This window comes from Thermobia domestica, chromosome 10 (genome assembly GCF_964235325.1).
Source record: "Thermobia domestica chromosome 10, izTheDome1.hap1.1, whole genome shotgun sequence".
Classification (NCBI taxonomy): Eukaryota; Metazoa; Arthropoda; class Insecta; order Zygentoma; family Lepismatidae; genus Thermobia; species Thermobia domestica.
Genome location: NC_137463.1, coordinates 270,351,571 through 270,375,728, shown reverse-complemented (window position 1 = coordinate 270,375,728; position 24,158 = coordinate 270,351,571). Strand labels below are relative to the sequence as shown.

Here is a 24,158-nt window from a genome sequence, read left to right as displayed (position 1 = left end):
AAAATTCAGAAACTTTCATGACTGGGTAATGGTGGTTATATATTCCATAGCCTTGGAAACCAAACGTTCAGATGAACAGTCTATTACGGATATAATCCATGAACAGAAAAATCGGTACTTCCCGATTCTGAACAAGCTTAAGGTACAGTCAGTGCATTACAGGATTCGCACTTTACCGATTTTGCAAATCCGAAGCACCTGATTACTGTTAACAGATTATTACGTATGTGATAAATGAATAGAAGATTCCGAGAAGTACCGATATTTAGCAACCCCAAAATTCATGGTATATTTTCAAGGTTTTATGTTATTATCTGCATCAACCACTAACTGAATGAGTTTTTCTGTTGTAGAGAAGCGAAAGAGTCTGTTTTATCAATTTAAAGCAGAAGTTTTTTTTTTCCTTAAAAGAAAGCCCAAAATTGTCCAAGCAAAAAAGCGAAGCAGAAAAAAGTTTTTTTTTTTTTTTTTTTTTTTTTTTTTTTTCTTCAAGAAGCCTGCTTTTTCCGAGCCCTTGCATTTCTACGAAATATTATTATTTTGCAGCAGTCTAGAGTGCCAAACATATCTGACAATTGCCAAATGACTTTGAACTTATCAGAGTATAAATTCGGATTTAAAAAAAAAAAAAACTCCCGAAATTAATTTTGATAGTATTTTACCCATAAAATGGAACAAAATTAACCGACCGAACTTTATCATGGAACCATAATACCTACCATGGCAATTCCAAATTTAAATGGAATGAGCATACACACTACTCCCGAAACTTTAGAGAGGTTAAGACAATGGACTCTTATACTCATTCACAGCATAATAAACCTTCATTAAAGAGGAGGATTCTTGAGGTCAATAACCTTCCAAATTTTTAATTTTTTGGCAATTTGGAAAGAGGAACCATCCAAATTTTCAAACGTCCATACCATGTTCCTATGCAACTACATGAAGTTTTAAAATGTGGCAACTGTCAAAATTTAAGGTTGGGTCTATACATCCCCTCCCGAAATTTTTGAGAGGTTCATTAATGTAACCCTGTCCAATGAAAGACAATAAACCCTATTCTCATTCATAACGTTATAAATCCTCGTCAAAGGAGATATATTACTGTATGTCAAAAGCCTTCACATTTTGAATTTTGATAATTTTATACCTATAAAAGGGAAAGAGATGGTTCTCCAAATGTTTAGAGGGTACACGTCTCAGTCCTATACATTCCCTTTTGGTGTGGGCCAACGTATCCATTACCAAATTTTAGAGGGAGGTGATCCTATGCACCCCTGGACAATGGCCCCTGATCCAGGGACGTAAAAGTTTCCTCAACTCACATCAATAGTACTATCAGCATTATTCTTGCATTTCAAGTATTCAAATACTCCTCCTGGCAAAAGTTTTTTTTTTTTTTTTTTTTTTTTTTTTTTTTTTTTTTTTTTTGAGGGAGTCTAATTCAAAAATAGAGGAACAATTCTGTTTAGTTCAACGTCCCATGTTTATGCATCGAAGCTAAAGGAGACGGTGATAATGAGATGAATGATAAGGTAGAATGAAGGAAGTAGGAGGAAAACAGAGGACTCCGAGAATATCCAAACTCATGGTGTTTGTCCACTACAAAATCCCAACCTTACATACCAGAGATAGAAGTAACAACAAATCTAACACAGGCTCCAGCCACAAGACCCGTAGGAACGGCGTGTCTGACGGCTGTTCTCTTTTGATTTGAAGTTTATGCTTGAAAACTAATCAAAAAATTGAGAGTAGACATTTTGAAAACCGGCGGTTTTGTTGCAGTGTTGCCATCTCTTATCTCGCATTTTTCCTCCTTGTCGGATATTACAGAATGAAATTTCCTTGCTATGTTCATAAATACTCTCTTTTAATCTGGAATTCGCGCTTCAAAAACAATAAAATAACCATGGGTAAACATGTTGAGAAACCAGTTAGTTAGTTTGCAGTTGTGCCATCTCTCATATCACGTTTTTCACTCATCAGATGCTACCGGAAAAATGTTCCTTGTTTTGTAGCATATTGTACTCTTCTGATCTAAATTTATGCTTTAAAACTAATGAAAAAATCGTGAGTAAACATTTGCAGAACCGACGGTTTGTTTGCAGGGTTGCCAACTCTCATCTCACATTTTTACTTCTTGTCGGATGCTGTAGAATGAAATTTCCTTGCTTTGACCATAGATTTTCTTTCTCCTGATCTGGAATTCGTGCTTGAAAACTAATGTTATAACCATTTATAAATATTTTGAGGGAACGGTTAGTTTGTCTCCATCTCTTATATCACGCTTTTTACTCATCATATACGGCCGAAAAAAAATTCCTTGTTTTGTACTGACTGTTCTCTTCTGAATTGAAGTTTGTGTTTCAAAACTAATGTAGAAATTCTGATTAAATATTTGGAAAACCGATGGTTTGTTTTCAGGGTTACCATCTATCATCTCGCATTTGTTCTTGTTGGATGCTTCAGGATGAAAGTTCCTTGTCTTGTGCATAGACACGATTTTCTGAATTGGAATTCGTGCTTCGAAACTAATGAAATTATTCATGGATTAAATTTTTGAGGTCAGTTACTCTGATGCAAACGCAGAGTACTTAAAATTCAGGAAAGGCAGACTCACCACTAGAAAGAAGCCACTTTCAGCTGTGATACATGAGCAGAAGCTTCCAATACTTTCGACAACTCGAGCAGTACCTACAACAGTAGCTCAGGAACCAACGAATACTGTTAAGGAAGTAACTCGCCTAGAAAGATCTATTTCCAGTGGTAAAGAGAAAGGTCTGTCAATAGGAGATAATTGTTTGTTATGACTTGACACCCTCATCAACAGTAACAGTATGACTACTAAGCCTGTGAAATCTTCTCTGATGATCGAATTACGGAAGATGCTTCCGAGATTGAGACACGTCAAGTACTTTCATCATCTACTTCCACTGCTGTTGTGATAGACGTTGTGTGAGAGATACGACGAACGCAAACATAATCTCTTTAGACATTTTTAGATATGTTTGCAGCTCTCATAAATCGTGTAAGAAATGTCTGTCTACATGAATGTGAAGATTATAAATTTGATAGCTACCTAGCTCATTCCACAAAAAATGCAGAGAGGGAAAGAAGAGCGTCTGTAGATCCGCTACCACTTACTGCGCTCAACCCAGACCCTAAAGTGCCAATGCAAATGTGAAGGTTTCGCACATCATCTCATCAGATAATAAAGTAATGCTACAAAATGCACTAATGGAATATCTTAACATTTACACGTCACATTTACCTCATAATGTAGTACTCAGTGACTTAGTTGGCAAGGATTGCCTAACTCCTGCGTTAGTACTTCCAAGCACTACCACAGCGCAGACTTCAATCGAAGACTTGACAAACCCCAGCGAAGAAACAGATTTACGAATAACCCCATATATACAACACCTTTTGAGAACTGGTATACAGCGTATTATAGTAATGTCAAACGATATTGATGTCCTTGTTCAACTGCTTCATTTCCATCGAATCTTTCGAAAAAATGGCTTGTCCAACTTGTTGTTTCGTAAGTCAGAAACGGATATTATTTCCATCTCTCACGACTTCATGTGGTGAATGATGTGATATCATCCTTGCGACACACATACTACCAGGTTGTGATGTGACTAGTAAGGAAAGAACAAAAGAAGCAGCTCTGAAGAGAGATTTTTTAGATATGTTGGTTCGCGTATACCACCAACAGACGAGGAATATAAGCTCGCATCGGAATACTTGGTCCAAGTAATGAAACTAGGCACAGTGTGTAAATCCTGTGATGAATTACGTGTCCACATATATGAAACCAGTAAGACTTTTAATCTGTTGACACTACCATCTATTTCATCTACATTGCATGGCCACAGCAAGCGTTCGTTTTACCAATGTATAGGTGTGTATCCGCTACACAATGTATGGTCATTTGTACGGCTGAATCCGGAAAATTTCGGATACAATTCTGTAAATGGAACGCTTACCCGATTCAAACCTAAATATCATACCTGACGATTTGCAATAACATGTGGTTGTAACTAGTGGAATACAAGAAGGTGTCGATGCCACAAATTGTCAACATTCTGTGTATGCTTCTGTAAGTGTAACTCATCCTGCGAAAATAAATAGCCTTCCATATTTGCATCTATCGGCTCAAATGTAATATTAATAGTAATTTTCCCACCAGTGTGTAGGTGTTGTAATATGCAGTAATACGTGTAGCTTTTCTAAGCTGATGTAAGGTTACACACAAGCATCACAAACTATAATATTATTTTTTCTTCTTGATTTTGTTACTATTCTCTGTTTGGAACAGATTATTAGGTGTTACATTTATATTATTTCTTTGGGTAGGTTCTGTAAGTGTCACTACAATTGTCACACACTTTTAACACTATTATTTTGTTTTCTGAATTTTTTCAAGTCCCACATACAAAAGTTAAAATAATAATAATAATAATAATAATAATAATAATAATTCGTGGGGAAGTGTTCATAGGGGTGAAGTGAATAGAGTTAGATTAATGATATGTGGCAACAAAGCATGATCGGCACTGACCTTGCAAAGCCCTTGTATGTTCAGCATTGAGTCTGGGTCTGACGAAGAAGGTAGTGTACAGAGGAAAGCAGTGAACTATTGAATGCATCGAGCACGAACAGCAGGAAAAGTGAATAGATTTGTAGCGTTTTTTGTTGCTATTGTAATATATTTGGTCTAGGAATGAATTCGTGCGGGTGGACAAGAGATGGCGCAACGAACGGAGCGTCCCACAGTTCCGTGTATCCACACATGTGTTGCAAACCCCTGTCATCGCGTATCGTTCGTAGTATAGGGCAGTGGATTAAAGCGTCAACAACACCAGTTTGTAGTTAAGTGAACATGGCGCAATTTGTGCCTGATAAAGTGTTTTTGCGGGGTGTCCTGCTGCATTACTTTAACATGCAGAAAAGTGCGACTGAAAGTCATCGTATTTTGGTGGAAGTGTATGGTGACCATGCTCTAGCTGAGCAAACGTGTCAGAAGTGGTTTGCACGGTTTAGAAGTGGTGATTTCGGCTTGGCAGACCAAGAGCGAACTGGACAGCCAAAAAAATTTCAAGACGAAGAATTGACAGCATTGCTCGAGCAGGATTCGTGTCAAACGCAGGAACAACTTGCAGCAGCATTAGGCGTTCATCAAACAACAGTCTCCAAACGCTTGAAAGCCATGGGAATGATTCAAAAGATGTCACATTGGGTTCCACATGAATTGAAAGACAGAGACGTTGAAAGACGAAAAACCATTTGCGAATTGCTGCTTCAACGACAGAGCAGAAAGGGGTTTCTGCATCGAATTATTACGGGTGATGAGAAGTGGATCCATTACGAGAACCCTAAACGAAAAAAGGCCTGGGTGAAACCAGGTGAACCAGGTCCATCACAACCAAAACGAGATATTCACTGTGCAAAGGTTATGCTGTGCATATGGTGGGATATGAAAGGTGTGGTGTACTATGAGCTGCTGCAACCGGGTGAAACTATGAATGGAGAACGTTATCGACGACAATTAATGCGTTTGAAGCAAGCTCTGGCCAGAACACGACCAGAATGGGAGAACAGACATGATAAACTTATTGTTCAACATGATAACGCTCGCCCACATGTCGCAAAACCGGTCAAAACCTATTTAGAAAATGTCGGATGGGAAGTTTTACCCCACCCGCCGTATTCACCAGACGTTGCTCCTTCAGACTACTACTTGTTCGATTGCATGAACAACGATTTGATTGGACAGCGGTTTACTTCTTCAGAAGATATCGAAACATGGGTCTCTGACTGGATCGCTTCCAAGGATGAGGACTTCTTTCGCCACGGAATCCGTACATTGCCTGACAGATGGGCGAAAATGGTGGCTAGCGATGGACAATATTTTTCTTAAGGTATTTATGTATTTTGTGTTTGTACTACAGCTTCAATGTGTGCGTACCAACCGCACGAATTAATTCCTAGACCAAATAGAACAGTAAAAAACTATGGCAATTCTTTCCTGAAGTAATTGTGTTGTACGCAATACTTCCACAGCAGCATGAAGCGATTATTAGCTACGCATGTATATAGATATTCCTCAATATATTGCGAACAATATATAAAGATACAAAACACGTTTTGAAAAAAAAAAAAAAAAAAGAGGACGAGGTGGGGTGAAGTGACCAACATACTTCGGGGTGATGTGAATAGTCCTGTTCATTATTCCATGTATACAATATGGACTAGAGAACATATTTACATCTAACTATTTCTTATCTGTCCTCCAAACCACAGTCTAGTATAGGAGAAACCTGGGTTCAAGACCAACTGGAAAGTCAAATATTGTGCCGTTTCTTCTAAGGTCAAACAATTCAATGCTCCCGAGACGTACTTTGGACACGATATTGGGTTGGGTTGGTATGTCTATTTGCTTCTTTAGCATTTCTACAACAATAGCTTATGTACTTGTACATCATGTAGGTCTTCTTCGTTAGCCGTATACTCATGATATAGCAGTTTATATCTTATTATTTACATTATGTCAAGGACACTTCTTCTCACCACTTCACCCCATATGTATATTCACTTCACCCCCTCGTGTGGGGTGAAGTGAATAATCTACCTTGTTTGATTCTGTGCATATAAATTCAGACACGATTTGAACCACATTTTATTTTCAGAATGCAGAAGGTCTGTCATATTCATACATAATGGTTAATCTGCTGTGCTACTATTTCTGTGTAAGATTTTTTTCACTTTCATGCTTACTATGTTCACTTCCCATCGAATTACTCTACAATTTCATTTGTGTTATAAATTTAATATAGCGTACAGATTACTACTATATTACTCATTATTATTATTATTATTATTATTATTATTATTATTATTATTATTATTATTATTATTATTATTAGCTTGATTTCTTAATTGATTTAAATTACATGTAAATGTCAGAATTCTTACATCTATTCTCCAGTTTTCAATAACGTGTAAAACGTGACAAAGTGCCAAATATTCCTACTGTAGAATTCAAATTATATTGTGGACACACACAATAAACGAGATTTAAATGAGCATAAATAATTATTTTTATCTTTATAATATTTTTTTTCCTAGTTCAACAACCGCTCAACCTACTAAGCACGTGTTAGAAAGGCATTTCTCAACATAATAATAGTTTCACAAAGAAATTATACTACTAAACGGCAGCAATGCACAAAACGATTAAAAATTTTCGTGCAGCATCCGACAAGGAGAAAATGCGAGATGAGAGATGGCAACCCTGCAAACAAAACATCAGTTCCGCAAATGTTTGCTCACGATTTTTTCATTAGTTTTGAGACATAAACTTTACATCAGAACAGTACAGTACGGCACAAAACAAGAAACATTTTCCCGGCAGCATCTGATGAGTAAAAAAGTGATATGAGAGATGGCAACACTGCAAACTAACTGCTTTCTCAAAATGTTTATCCATGGTTATTTTATTGGTTTTGAAGCGCAAATTCCAGATTAGAAGAGAGTATTTATGAACATAGCAAGGAAATTTCATACTGTTATATCCGACAAAGAGAAACAATGAGAGATAAGAGATGGCAACACTACAACTAAACTGCCGGTTTTCAAAATGTCTACCCACGATTTTTTGATTATTTTTAAGCATAAACTTCAAAGCAGAAGAGAACAGCCGTCAGACACGCCGTTCCTACGGCGGGTTTTATGGCTGGAGTCTGGACTAATCATACGTTTATATATATATATATATAAAGGTTCGTAATTTTAAATATCCTTATCATAGTGTTTGTATGTTTATTTTGAATACTAATTACAGCGCTACTTGCTCAAGGACTTTACAAAAAAAAAACTCTAGAAGTCTTTATCTGTTTTCCTGAAAAAAAAAAATATATCATTTCAAAAGTCCAGCTTGATGAAAAGAAAGGAACAAAAGCCAGGTTTTAGTGTATTTTCTGCTCAGTTTCCTCTCAACCTCCAATGCAAAAGACGGGTCAGATGAATCACATGTTATACCAGAAAACAGCAGAATTTTTTCAAATATTTCTGATTTTCCCTGCTGATTTCGATGGGTCTTTCATAAATTGCTGCTTAGTTTTCGCTCCAAAGAAGGTAACCAGATATAAGTAATTTTTGGGAACACTCGAATTGGCAGTGAAACAATTATTAAATAGAGAACGTGGTTAATCATTGTAGTCTGGTGGTATTTATGATATTTCCCCTACTTTAATCACTCTTTTAATCGTTCTAGATTAAAAATATAAATAATGTATCAAATTTGTTATTTAAAATTACCGGAATTTCCTGTATTATAGACATTTTATTTAGCTACAAAGAAATTTTCATATGCATACTGCAATATTATCATTCATTTTCCACCCCTGACTGGCAAAAATGCAGAAAAAATAGCCAGACGAATACAAATAGGAAATTCGTAAGGACCTAGGGTGATTTCTATCGGACTTACAAGGGACCATTCCGATTTCGTCAATTCAATTGCTGAAAATGATAGCTAGTACTGAATTCAGCACCAAAAGAAAGAGAAAAAGAGAGTGTTTAGAGGCAGACCGTACACAGGGTGGGAGATAAATGAGGGCAAAGTGCGAAGATAGAACGTAGGAAATGTGTAGAAATGACGTTAATTTTGAAACAAGTAGAGAGATTGAAGTCAAATGTTGGATATGAGGAATGCGTGTAGAGCTCCACTGAACAGAAATAATGTGAACAGTGTTTTAACTGCCAATTGTATGTAACTGGTTTTGAGAAGAGTCACTAGTGTTATAACCGACACGTTTTGTTGGAGGGGGTTATTAATATATTAGACCCCTGAATGGAACAGATATCTTTGTGCAAGGTACCATGCCAGCATTCATCCAGTGGAATTACTTCTCATACTGTTACACGTTGCAAACATTCTTCTTGAAGTTCCAGGATTCGATTCCATCTCTTTCTACCCCTCATGCATACAACGTGCTCATAAACCGTACTACAGGATCTCTAGTTCCTCATTCGCGTCATCTTTACGACAGTATTGATACATTGTCATGCCTCCTGTTACAGAGGACTCAAACTGTATTGACCATTATTGATTTCAATATACGGTGTGCGACAAGAACCATGTTACATAACCCCTTTCCCGTATATTCTTCTTGCGCTAAGTCCAGCATGGTGGCTTTTCAGATGTCCCCCATGACTCACATTACGTGTATTAAGTAGAGCTCTACACGCATTCCTCATATCCAACATCTGATCTGAATCCCTCTACTTGTTTCAAAATTTTCTACGTTCTATCTTCGCACTTCGCCTTCATTTATCTCCCACCCTTTATAAGGTCTACCACCAAACACCCTCTTTTTCTCTGTTTCTTCTGGTGCTAAATCCAGTGCTAGTAATCATTTCAGCAATTGAATTAACCAAATCGGGATGGTCCTTTGTTAGTTTCTAGAAGGTTTTAATACCAGGAGCGTACAGTCAGCGATAAAAACTCTTTCCGTTCGGTAGAATTTATTTTGGGAATAACGGTGGTATGTCTGGAAGTATAGAAAATTCTATTCTTTTTTATTTACTGAAAACTGTACTCAAATTGTCCTTCCATTCTGAAGTTATTTACGAAACTAATTTCATCAAACGGAAAGAACTGTACAAATAATGACAGTCATTTTCTATTGTTCCTCGCTGCCTGGTCAACTCATTTTCATTTGCATTTCTGTCTCAAAAACAACTCAAGAAACAACTCAATAATATACTATTTGAAACCATAATAATAATAATAATATCTCACCAAATATTGCATGTTTTCCGTCTAACCACTGGGTTGGAGCAAGTGTTATAAAGAACTGTGAGCCATTTGTATTTGGTCCAGAATTTGCCATTGACAGGATACCTGCGCCTGTGAAAAAATAAAGATTAGACCCAGCTTAAAAGACAATAAAGTATATCAGTTTATATTTTTGTATCACTAAAATGTTACAAGTTTTTACTATTTATCTTAGCATCCGCCGAATTTAATATATTAAGAGAGTCTAAACACGTTGATGGAGGTATATTGTAGAAATACATTAAAAATTTTAAAATATAATAAATAAGAACCAAATGTTACTTCAGCACCTATTCCCCTCCGTCAAACAAACTGAATTCGTGTAAATGAATAACATTCGTGTTCTCTGAAGCGAAATGCAAATTATTCTTTTTCTTCTTCTTCTTCTTCTTCTACTACTACTACTACTACTACTACTACTACTAATAATAATAATAATAATAATAATAATAATAATAATAATAATAAGAAGAAGAAGAAGAAGAAGAAGAAGAAGAAGAATCTGACCAAAGAAGACACTTGTATTGATAACCTATGTTGTACTTTCATTACTTTCATCAGATCCACTCCCGAAACTGTACCACAGGTTGTTAACAGAAGTGTCTGGTTTGGTCAGATATTATCAGGGTTCATCTAAGTAGCTCCAGTCCGATAACTAACAAGACCTGAAAACTCATCTGGGCTTTTTACTTCTTTTTATTAGTATCCACTACAACTGTTCTCCAAAGAGATTTTCGACTTTTATGAGGCGAATTAGATACTTTCACATATTACTAAGGTATGCTGCAGCATTTAATAAATGTTAAAAGTAATCAAAGATCACTGTAAAATACTAAATGAACTATTAAAAAAAAATTACCTTAGGCTGAGATAATTAAAGAAATTACTTTATGGTCTACATTTATATTTGAAATGACATACGCAATTTTACATTTAAAAAAATGCTGTAAAACAAAAGGCAGTAATAATATTTCGAGATTATAGGACGCCCTGGATGTAGGATTTATTGACATGGACCATTTTTCGCACAAGGTTAGACTGAGAATGTTTCTTTACATTTTCGCGCGTTGAACAGACAGAAATATGCGGTAGAAGGACCTTGAAATTCAAACTTAGCATCAACAGAAAAGGGTCTGACCAATTTGATGCAACTTTGTCCTTAAAGCTTGAAAAAATTACGTCTCCCTGGGAACGGGCGACAAAGATATGTATATGTAAGTCGAAAGAAACGAGCCTCAATCCAATAGTACAATGCAAAAACCTGTTCGGCCGATTTTCAACATTCCAGGTATAAGAGTAGACCTCCTTAGCCGTATGTATTCATGTTAGTACGGAAGTAAAAAGGATACTACAGAAGAAGAGAAATCAAATTCAAATTCAGCATCATGTTAAACCGGCTTCATCGATTTGGACTATATTAAGGACAGTATAAGCCTTCCGCGTACTAATTTTGGCTCAGAAGCTAAGAGAGAGAGGACGGGAGCTGGCGGTGGGATGGACCAACAGCACCTAGATTACAAGCCCTTCGCAGTCACAAATACTGAGTAACGTCACACTAAGTAGACCGCACAATTAGAGTGTCTGTGTTTATTACGGATCCAGTGAAAACACTGTTATTTTATTTAAACATTACAACTAAACGGCGTGACAAACATTTTGGCACTTGAAGGCGGCGCTCCAAGTTCCTTTTAAATGCTGCTAGCTCCAGCGGTATTGCCACGTTTATTTTGTACATATCCACGTCTGTCCTATGCCACCTGATCGCGCTGTAGTTCGTCTGCTTAGCCATAGCCACACCCCTTAGCACTCGGCAACATCGCGTCAGAGCTTTGCGTTTTATTCGTTTAGCTGAAATGCCAAGATGTTTGTCACAGGCTTTAATCTCAATATTCTGTTTATTTCGTATTATGTGCAAAAGTTATTGAAAATATAAAATGGTGCACAAATGTTGCGTACGTCATTATCGTGGTAAGTACAATAAAGAACACGTGAATATTTGTGTTAACAATGCTCTGTCTCTGAAAGCCTTAATTTGTTAATATCAAGACAAGAGTGGAAAGCATTCCGTTCTTATATCTCGTTTCACATTTCTTCGTGATTTGTTTTATGTGTTCTACACCGTCCAGAGACATATTATACCAAAACCTTTCCCGCAATCACCAGACACAACTACACGGATAATTGGCTACTTCGAAGTGGAAGTTCTCAAGTGATACATGTCTTTCTGTCTATTTATTTATTTACTTATTTCAGGTCTGAGAACGCGATGTGATTCAATAGCACGCATATTCAATTCACCCTTTACGTTGATATTTAGTACTAGTATTTGGAAATTCCGTAGGTGTCAACATAAATCTGTACAATTTGGAAATTTGTGAATGGATTTTCTCCCGTTTCTTCATTTGATTCGTTCTCTTTTTTACTCTCAGTGCATCAGATGCTAAACTACAAATTTCATTTCAAAATTTAAAAGCAGTGGTTGAGTGGAGCCTTTCCTTCACGTCTCATTACCTTTCTTCCACCAATTAGAAGTGAAATTAAATAAACATAACCGAAAAAAGTTATTCAAGTACATAAGAAAACGGTTAGAGCTGAGGAAGAGGAGTACTTAGTTACAAAACTACCGAAGTAAGAAACCAGTAAGGAACGATATTAGGAAGAGAATAGTTAGTGGGCTGTGGTTTCACAAGCAGTTATTTTTCTAATATATCCAAGAAGGCAATAACTTTTTACTGGAACGTTCATTGTTAGATAATTTTGGGTACTTTGAGGGTAAGCACTTTTCCCCTTCCCTCAGTTCAAGCAGGGTACTTAAATGAAGACTCTTATTAAGAATTAAATACTTTAATCACTCAATAAAATAACCACAGGGCAAGTCTTTCCTTTAGGCAATTGATTCATTATCTCGATTCTTTCGATTCTTTGGTTCAGCGATTTGGTTCAATTTGTTCCTGTTTTTCAAACGAATTAGTTTCAGGCGCTACGTCAGAGTGACTCTTGTGTAACAGCGAATAGAGAGGTTACGTGGTGTTTCTGTTACGTTGCTTGCACGTTGCGGTAATCGTTTGTCGGGTGGTGTGTCATGGTAGTGAAATATGGCGCTCGGTTAAATATTTAAAGGGCGAATGTAAGGTTTGGTAACTTATTTTCTGAGGATTTCTCTCTAATTTAAACCTGTTTAAATTATCAAGTGAAGTTTGCAACAGAGAAAAGAACTGTTTCAAATTTTGTTTGTGTCGGTCTACTGAAATTAAGTAAGAGTTGTATTTCATGTGAGAAAGAATATAAGTTATTTTCCACCTTTCGCGGAGAACGACTGAGTATCATCTATTTGTTATAATAGAAGGTGTTTATCGTATTTGAAGCAAGTTTCTGAGAGAAATGGGACTTTTTTGAGCAATTCAAGGCTGGAAATACGACAAATACTGTTGATTTATTATATGTTTGTCAGTTTTATTAGTGAATGCTCCTTTACGACAAAGTTAAGTTCAAAATCTGTTTGTGATTGGTTGATCTACTGCAGAGCTGTTGGAAGGCATTCCGTAGGGGACAAGGGTTAACTGTTGAAGTTGATGAAGCTCTCTTCGGTCGTAGAAAATATAATGTTGGACGGTTAAGAAAGAAAGCAATTTGGGGGATTGGTGGAATTTGCCGAGAAACAGGTGATATTTTTCTTAGCAAGTGTCTGGATAATGAACGAAATGCTAACAACCTCCTTAATGTAATATCGAAACATGTCAATAAGAATTCAGCTGTTATAATCGATTGCTAAAGAGGTTACTATGGTTTGGATGATGGTAAGTGGACTCATTTAACTGTTAATCATTCGTATAATTTCGTTGATCAGGACAGTAGGGCATATACGCAAAACACTGAAAATTTGTGGTGTCACTTAAAACGAATTTTAAGTTTGACACAAGGTTCTGAAAACATAATTTTGCAGTTTGCTTATTATTTATGGAAAAGAAAATTTTCTAGTGATGCCAGTGTTAGTGAGAAGTATTTAATATTTATGAGGCATGCAGCTGAATATATTTATCTATAGATTTTTTTTACGTATGTTCTTTTTTCTTGTTTAATATATTAATTTTTACATAGAGTATTAATTGTATAGGAGGAGGGTAGGGGTCTTGCCCCACCCCCTAAAGTGAATAAAAATGTATTTTTAGTTGCTTTTGCTATAAGAATTCAGATATAATCGTTAGTTTTAAGTTTTTTTTTATGAATTTTCTTCTGTAACTTGCTGGAGTTCGGGAGTTCCGTATGTAGTATTTTTGATTATTTTAAACATTGTATATTTGAAATATCTATTGATTTAAGACTATTCTATGAGTACAGATTAGATAGTAATACATTTTTCGTTATTTCAAAAACAACATTTACAATAATTAGTGAAAGATAGACAGCAGAAACCACCACGATTTCTAACCCGACTCCGTTTCGGGGGAACTGGTTCCTTGGATCATTAAAAAAACTTGCGAGGAAACAGTTCGTTTGGAATCGGATTCATTGAACGAATCCAAAATGAATGAATTGCCTAAAAGAGAAATTTGCCGACCATAGTTGCATCAAGCTATCGGTTCAGTGGTGGCAGGTTAAGCTATATCATTTAACTTTTCCTCCACTCACAGCAACTAAAGTTCTCAATTTCTAACCATAAATGAATGACTTCACCGTTCAGAAAGATCTAAAGAAACCTAAGTTCTTTAATGATTTTGCAATTCTGAACAAATCTCAAATTACCTGTATGTTTCAATTCTTCGTGGATTTCATCGTTGAAGTACTTCCCATAAATGGAGCTTCCACCTCTCCCCGTTCCCGTCGGGTCACCTCCTGAGAAAACAAAGAAAAATTATATTAATTTTAGTTATCACTCGTATTATTTTTGAGACTTCTGCATTACTAGAACTCAAAGAACAAACGATGAATCCCAATAATCCTTTCATTTAAGGATTTGCTCATTATCTCTTCAATTCCTGATATGAGTCAGGGAGTGAAATTTTCGGTGACCAGGTCGGCACTGGTAACCAAATATTTTAGACACTTGAATATCTGAGTGAGAAAAATGAGGACCAAACTATCTGCTCTGATCATTGGTTCAAAACTTCAAATTTCAGATCCTGTCTTATATATCAATGAAAGAGGAAACAACCGATTTTTTAACACACCAGATCCTCTGTTGATGATGTGAATTCTATAACACACAAAGAGTGAAACGGACTGGGTAGCGTAGTGATTAACGCATCGGCATAGTATGACGGAGGTCACGGATTCGAGTAGATGGCAGTTGATTTCAAGTTTCTTCAGCAATTAATGCTAGTGCAGATCAAGAAGATAATCGAAGATTTATGATTTGAAATTGAAAACACTAAAAGAATACAAAAGCCAGTGCGTAACAGGAATTTCAAGTGGTAAGTTAAAAAAGTATACAGTCACAACAGTAACTTTACAAGGGATTTAACAATGGTAAAAGAACTTTACATGACTAGTTCGACATTGTATATATCGTTACAAAAATTTTTACAGAAGTAAATCGTTCAAAGAAAGAGTTGTTCGAAGGGATTTACATTAACAAAAGTTTATACCTCATCATTTTTCAACTGGGAACACGAAAAATTGAAAAATAATACCCTGGAAACTGAAAACATAAATTTTAAAGAGTTACTGATAAAAACACCAAAGATTGCTGAAACAATCTAAAGTAATTAAAGTGCATTTGGACGAAGTAAGTAGCTATATTTTTCACAAACTTGGTCTTTCTCTATCCTATTAAATTTATTTTTTAAAAAAATGACAGCTATAAACACTGTCAAGAAACCAGTCTGCAATAAATACGTAAGAAAAGCTTTCAATGAAGATACGATGTATGGGAATTAGTTAAGTACAACATTTTTTAAAAGAGAATCTTAGCAATGTTAAAAATTCAGAGTCTAAAAGTGCAAGACTCCAGCAGGAGCTACTTCAAATCAAACTAATTTTACGAATTTTGTGAAAACAACAGTGAAATATTAGCCTAAACGAAATTAACAAGAATACATCATTTAGGAGGTACTATCTGTGGATCACCGCCGTGCAATGAAACTTCCGTTTAGTGGCTATTGTTACGATAAACAGTCTTCGAATCTAATTGAATTCTCGCGAAATGGTCTACTGAGCATGCTCTTCAATATATAAAACGAAGAACTGCTGAAAAATTGCCTGAACTAACAACAGCTCAAATATAATCACCTACTCAGTGTAAACGCGAATAAGTAAATGGAATAATGTTTAATATGAAATTAATACTGTTTTATGTCTTTTAATTGTGATCAATTAGCAATGAAATCAAAAGAACTTATAACAAAAGGGAAAGAGAGAATGAACAGAAAGGAAGAATTTTCTATAGTAATAGTATAAATAATTATTTAAAAATGTTACGGATAATTACTGGTATATAACAAGATAGTTAATTACTTAATACACACAATTTAAATTAAATTTATTAAGCTCCATGTTCTTTTAACTTTTCACTGCTGGCTGTTAAAGCCTCCTTCTAACTCTGATAGCACAGCACAATCAAGACTCAAAACCACAGTCCACACTTATATTCTATGGCACCTTTAGAAACGGTTTGTAGATGTTCTAAGGTGTGATCTTTCAAAAACCGTTACTAAAGTTGTAGAAGAGATACTAAAACACCTAGTGAGCGTTAAAAAGTGCAAATTAATATCAGGTATTTTGAAGAATATTCTGCTGTCTCACTTTTATTTTATAGAACATCACAATAGTCACATAATTTGAGGTGGAGGTAAACTATTTTCCAGCGACGTAGTAGGGAGTGACGAAGACCAAGACCATCGCTGCTCGAAATTATTCATTAACAGAAATACTCTAAGGTACAAATGTTCTTTCGTGCTAACAAGTTCCAGGCTCATCCTCGCAGTATTTCATTGTTTCAATTTGCATACTAAGACTACTTAATCTAATTGTTTTTCAACTGTGCCTCTGAAGTCAAGTTAGGCAACGATGTTGTTTTATGAGGATGATATGAATTTCATACTATAGAACCATTCTTACCTTGGATCATAAAGTCCCTAATAATTCTGTGAAACTTCGTATTATTGTAGTAGCCTCTCCGTGCCAGCTCCGCAAAATTTCTGCAGGTCGTAGGTGCATGCTTCCAATAAAGTTCTATTACCACTTCGCCCATGCTGAAATAAAACACACTGATAAATATTCAACACACACTAATTCACGTGCTTACCACGAATGCTTCCCGACTGTAAAATGGATTTTGCATAATCTGATAACATATTTAGATAGACTCTCAAAAAGAGTAACATATTCCAAAGGTGTAGCCGCTAATGAAGTTCACAATATACTTGAATAAAGTGAACTTAGACAATGGTAAAATTTTAGGATAGACTCAAATAAATTCATATATATTTAAGTAATTCATAAGAAATTTATTAGCATTATACATTCCATAAAATCTACCCGAAAGCATAATCATCAATGCTGAGGTAAGTCAGTGTTATCAACTTCATACGAACTTTTATTATTTTCATATGGTACTAGGTTATATTATTACATATATAAAATGAATGCCTTATAGGAAACAAAAATATACGTCCAATACATAGCAGTGTTGCAAACTTTACGTTATTTGAGAAGATAGATTGCTACAGTTTAGATCGATAGATTGCAAAATACCGAGTAAAACAATGGTTTCTGACAAAAGCAGTTCCAAAAAAGATCATCGTAACCTCAAATACAAAAGTATGGATACTGACTCAACAGTATTGTCAGAATACAAATTATCTTGCAATAATTTTGTAAAGAATATTCCGAACAGAATAGTTTCCAAACTATTACATATATCAAAATATTTCAACCATAAAAACCGTATAATATAACACTGAATTAAAGAAAGTAATCATCAAAGAAGCAAGCCAGAAAGAAAGTGATGTGAAAAATCACAAAAATTAATTCCGTTTACCAGTTCTCGGCATGATCTTTTAGTTAGTGTAAGTCATTTATATATATATATACAACCTATTAACTCACAAATAAAGAGTGGTGTTTACGGAACTTACTTACGTAGATGGAAAACATGTAAGCAATGTGCGAGCATAAAAATAGCATGGTTCATTAAATTCAATTATATGCAGTCCCAGAACACAAGGGTGTGAGCTTTCCGCATTCGTTTTCCTTTACGCGCACACTCGCCATCGCTAACATCAGGGCTTTCACTTATTCACCGAGTACGAATTCCTTGAGATTTCCAGGTTTTTCAGAACACGATTCACAAATTTCTAGCTCTATATATAATGTAAAAATGAAACTACATTTTTCCCTGCCAAGAGATTCATCTAGTATGCATACGTGTGTAGCGTGATTGTGAAAAACCCAGAGTTTTATTTAAAAAAAAAAAAAAAAAAAAGCCCAGTTGGTGATATTGGGCAAAATAGGGTTTTATTAAATTCTGTACATACATTTAAAGTACGTATCATTAAGCATTCCTGAAATGTTGTATATGTTTGCAGCAGAGCTATGGAATTCCCTTACTGCACAAAGAAAATCCGTGAAGAACCATCCGCGCTTCGTAAGACATACTTTGCACTTGCTATTCGCTTATATTTCGATTTCTAGAAAGAAGGAAGCACATCATTTTGTAGAGTAACGAAGAGGTGGGTAATTCTATACAATATAGAATAGGAATAAAATCCCCCATTACACTCAGGATTCAACGATTGAACATTTGTTTAACCTCTCAAAACATATCACGCAAATACTACGATAGTACATAAGTTCGAAGCCAGAGATAAAATAAAACAGTTTTAACAAATCCTTTGGCACATCACCATCCCCTAAAACCTTGCTTTGAAGTGATTTTCATGTCTTACAACGTTTATAAGAGAAATGCGCATTCCGCTCTTTGCGTTCGACGATTACGTCCCTTGAAATTTGCACTTGGGACCAAGTCACGTGTTGTGGGATAGCGTAGAAATATTTCTGTTTTTGTTTTGCAAAAGCGGAAGGAAAAGAAAGTTTATCGGTATTGTTTGTCAGTTCTTTAGGTTCACAATTCATGTGTATATACTGAGAAATAAATATTACAGCGTTTTTCTCAGACTTCCTCTATCCCCATTCCCTTCCTTACATCCAGAAAATTTTGATAGGATTTAGTTCTGAGCCAAACAAGGAAAGTAAGTGTTGTTTTAGCTACTATTAATGTATTTTTAATTGCATTTTTATTAGCGAATATAACTGAAATTAGGAATTAGATTTCTGGGCTGTCGGCATGGATGGCCACGTCACGTACCTGAGAGATGACGTCCCTCGGCGAGTACACTATCCGATGAAAGGGAAGGAAGAAAGCAGCCTGGGACCTATGTTAGGTACCATCCCGGCATTTGCCTGGTGTGAATGAGGGGAAACTCAAGATGGATGACATGAAAAAGCTGTTACACTTTTTCGACCGAGTGTTCCCACCGGGAATCGTACCCAGGACCGCTCACACCAAAGACGAGAGCGTTAGCGACTACGCCACGCCGGGCCAAGCTAATATAATTGAGTGTAATACACTGTATGTTAGAAAGACAAAAAGAGTGTTCTTACTGGCTTTGAACCTCCGAAAGCATTTCATTTGTATTATACAGGATTACGAAATGTTTTTTTCCTCGTAGCTATTCCAGATATTACACTGCATACGCATTACCATTACATAGTAGTTTTCAATGTGGATTATATTCGGGAACTTGTAAGCCGGAATCACTCGAGGGGGTGCCAAATTTTCATAAAATGGACAGAAACTTCCCTATTTCTCCAAAATTTCCCTTTTTTGTACATTATGAATATTTGTGCACGGTATTTGAAAGTTTGTTTCATTCTGAAGAAAATACCATATTATCCATGATATTCGGACAAATGGTACAGTGTTTGGAAATTTTTACTTTGTATACATTACTTTTTCCTTATTTGTATATAAAATTTAATATTGTCAAACATTTTAACCTCGTAATTGTCATATAATAAATTAACACATAATAATACATAAGGTTTTTTTAAATATAAAATTAAAATGATTACAATCACATTTTCAATGTACATTTTCGTACACGGAAGGTGAAAAATAGTAAGTAAAAAGCAATAATATATGGTCAAGGTTAGTTGTGTAAATAGAAAAACAAACTTTCTCATTAAAAGCAACAACAGTCAGTTGACCTCTATGTAAGCTTCTCGGCCCGTTGCTTTTACAAAATATAAACACATCTGGTAACGTAATATAAAAAACAAATGCTAAAACTTTCCAAAAATATATATATATATATATATATATCAGCAACAAAAATACTTATTAAAAAACATTTTTTTATTTTTTTCTGCATATTACATCAAAAGTTTAAATAATATAAAAAGCACGGGCAAGAGGCATGGATCATCACAATTCACCTCTCCATCAAATTATACATTCTAAGTCAAATCTTCAGTAATCGCCATGGAGTTTGAGACCTTTGCTTTGTAAATACCTTTTCTTTTCCTATAATATCCCTTCTCCACTTTGGGAAGGAGTTTCAGCAAAACTCTGCCATCTGGCATGTATAAATAAAAAAAGTCATTCATCATTGTGGGTACAAGTCTCCTGGTGACACGCAACCCACTGTACAGTTCAATTTCAAAAATTTTATCTTCATTTTTGTCCAATTCAAGCATAATAAATTATATTTTAAATAAAACCTCATGTTCTCATTTCAAACCCTAATATTTAACAACACTCAAAAATTTAAGTTGGTTTAAATTGCTCTGCATAGCCTAACTTTAAAAAATTCAGTTTACCTATATACTTATTCACAATGTATTGCTTTTATAGCTCCCCGGCGGGGAATCGAACCCCGATCTCCCGCGTGACACGCTCTCCATCCTATAATTTATTTATCCAGTAAGCTTCCAAAACGCATTACACCCATGCCAATATACAAAATTAAATTATTTAGTCTATATTTTTCTCTTAAAAAATTGTCCAGTTCTAACCAATTCCAAAGCATTAGTTTCCATCTTCAGTACCGCTAAGTTTACAACAAAACTCGCGCAATGGGTTTCATATATCAATTCTTCTACATTTACCATTAAGCACATACTGTATAGCTAACCTATTATCCCGCTACCCTCAGCCTGTTACCCAAAAAAAGCCTAAACATGTTAGAAAAAACAATAATAAATTTCAGCTCTTAACTTTAAATGCCACCATCAACATTCCGCGGTTGCAACAAAAAAAAAAAAAAAATTCTTAAAAAAATATCCATACACTCCAAGCACCAAACCTCAACCACCCTCAATATCACCAATAAAAAAGAAATTATTATATATTTATTAATGGAATCTTGTATCAAAAAGTACCTGCCCGCTCAACACCGCGCCAATTGTTGTGTATTCCCATCTCACTAAAAAATTCAATTTTTCACAAGTTGCACACACAATGCTTAACACACCCAACCTATACAAAATTATTTTATCTCATCCGGCAATGTTATTACATTCCAGGGCTATCCAAGTGGTTATACAATCACGTGTTAAGTGATCCATGTTCAAACGCGCATACTTTCGTAATAACCCAATACAGCGCCATCCTCTGGCTACGCTCTTCTCCCATATTTCTATTAACTTACGTAAAAAATTAATACCATCAAAAAGCAATAAATTTTGTTGGTTTTATATCACAACAAACCACTTAAGCAATTACGTCATAGCCCACCCCGTCAAATCTCCAACTTCCAAAAAATTTATATCATTCTTTATAAATCAAATTATTCTTCATCTTGATACCCCTACTAACATATTTTTAAACGCCCAAAGTTCTCATACATCACAAAAAACTAAAGCTTTTTTACAAAATCTGGGAATTTAAATATCTTACGCTTTGCCACAAAATCACAAAACTTTAGGCCATGTTAAATCAATAATTAAAAATCTGCAAGTCGCCCTTAAGTTTTTATCACACAATAATCATAGTCACTAACCTCATTTTTTACAAGAAGCTCTCGCTTCTCTAAATTTCACTCCTCTCTTTAATAGCTTTTCACCATACCAAATTTTATACGGCAAGTCATCACGGTTACCTCTTAATCAAATATTGCGTACCCCGAGGGCTCACCATAACATACATACACGGCTCGCCGCTGCAATAAAAATGCGCCAGCTTGTAAATCTTAAACAACAAAAAATATTTTCCAATCTCAAACAAAAACAAAAATCAAAAAAACCTCCCACCTTTTTCCCCCAGGCGCTAACGTCATGGTATCCAATCTGTACGCTAAACCTGGTCAGTGTCGTCCATTAATACCAGCCTATAATAAACCATTTAAAGTCATACAACAACTCAATAACAATACATACATTATAAACATCCAAAACAAACCAACGCCCATAACACAATCACGTCTCAAGGTATACATACCTAACACTCGGCCTAACGTAATACAGTAAAACCTGTCTTCAACGGACCCTTTATTAAACGGAAAACTGTCTTAAACGGAAATATTTCACGGTCCCATGAATTTTGGAGAACAAAACGTGTAAAAAGTCCTTTCATTAAGCGGAAACTGTATTACGCGGACAACGGAAAGAAAAATAAACATTTAACGGAAAATTCTGAGTTCCGGACTACAGCGTTTAGAAGATGTTTAGACATTTTGTAAGACATATACATTATACTGTCTGCGATAAAATGTTCGTTCTTTTGTTAAATATTTCTGTACAGTGTAGACCTTCCCCAACCACTACTCATATTCACCCCCCCCCCCCCACAAATTGTCCTTAATCTCCGCAACTTAATCAACAATCATACGGAATGTCGGAAAGTAGAAAAAGAGATAGAGGAAGAAGGGGGATACGATACCGAGTTCGAAGAAGAGTGTAGAATAAATACATATCAAGATGCTTTCAGAAGTTTAAAGGAACTGCAAAAATTTGCCTTACGGAAAAATGATTCTGATTCACTTAGTATAATTTCTCAGGCTAAAGTGTATGCGGAAAGTCAAGCAGCCAAGCAGCAATGTACACAGAAAACCCTGCTTGGCTATTAGAAAAATAAAGAAAACGTGTGCATAGTACATTTTGTATTCATTTTAATTTTTGGTGTATTTATTCGTAGAAGAAAGAAGCACTGTAATCGAACAATGTACGTACAGCAATATATTTTCTCAGTATGCCCCTTTATAAGCATGTATTTTTTTAAAAGGAAAGGTCTACCTCCATTAAGCGGAAACCTGACTTTAACGGAAATTTTTTCAAGTCCCGCTCGATTCCGCTAAAGACAGGTTTCACTGTATTTCATACCAAATACAAACGCTACAAACAAAATCACAAACCATAATATAACCTTATTCCAAAAAACAAACTAATTCTCCCCTCCCCTCTTATCTCTTTAATCCCGTCCCTAATTTTCCCTCCAATTTTTCCCTTTTCCCTTATACCTTACAAACAAACAAAAAACTTATGTATTATTATTTATTAATTTATTATATAACATAATTGTCCTATACTTTGCAATATTTCGCACAGGCATTACGTATTGACCGTAATATTTCTCAAGGTTGGTTGGTAGGTTGTGTTTGGGTACCTGTAACCCAGGTCGCCCACGGGAGGGAAATAATTTCAAAATGGATTTTGTGAAGGGGAATTCCCCAATATTACTCCAAATTTCCCTTCTTGTACATCATGCACACATGCGCATGATACCATTTGAAAGTTTGTTTTATTCTGAAAAGAATGACGTATCGGCCATGATACTCGAATGAGTAGTACTGAAGCATAAAAGTCGACACTTTCCTTTTTAAAAACTAAGAACTGAAATGTTGCATCTTTTTAAAGTGTCATTTTCAGTTGCCAATTTGCTTTCTTACACTATATTTTACGATCAAAGGACCTTTGTAACATACGATTATCGTACTACATGTTATATTCCAGCAGATACGTAAGAGTAACCCTGAAGTTCTCCAATATTATTTTTAATGCAACTATTTCTCGTTTCTATGTGCGTAATTATCCAGGTATAATGTTGAGAAAATAGACGAGATCTCTAATAATTCTCTTTCTTCCAAGTAAAGCGTTTGTAGGGTGTCTGATTCAAACTATGGTATTGAAAAAAAAGTGATTTGTACATTTCTAATTGTCATAAGAGAAGATTTTGTTTCCTTTTTAATCCAATAATTTTTATTTTGTATGTGGTAATCATCCAAATGTAGTCTTAAGAAATCCTTCTTTTAAATTTAGTATTTTCAATTTGTAATTAACTGACGCATGCAAAAAGACATTTTATTATTGGTTTGTATTA

General features: G+C 35.3%; 1 protein-coding gene across 3 annotated transcripts in view; it reads right to left on the bottom strand.

Moving 5' to 3' along the window:
* Cypl (peptidyl-prolyl cis-trans isomerase-like 1 Cypl) overlaps positions 1–24,158 on the bottom strand; it is a 54,853-nt gene that overhangs the window by 16,740 nt on the left and 13,955 nt on the right. Inside the window, exons 2-5 of one of the 3 annotated variants that reach the window (XM_081729600.1) lie at positions 21,844–22,002; positions 16,901–17,034; positions 14,588–14,677; positions 9,809–9,916 (exon numbers count right to left, since the gene is read on the bottom strand). In XM_081729600.1, coding sequence (XP_081585726.1) covers positions 9,809–9,916; positions 14,588–14,677; positions 16,901–17,034; positions 21,844–21,848 — 337 coding nt within the window. In that variant the 5' untranslated portion in view covers positions 21,849–22,002. Of the gene's footprint in view, positions 1–9,808; positions 9,917–14,587; positions 14,678–16,900; positions 17,035–21,843; positions 22,003–22,093; positions 22,135–24,158 lie in introns of those variants that run through there. The other 2 variants (XM_081729599.1, XM_081729598.1) reach the window with 2 other exon arrangements.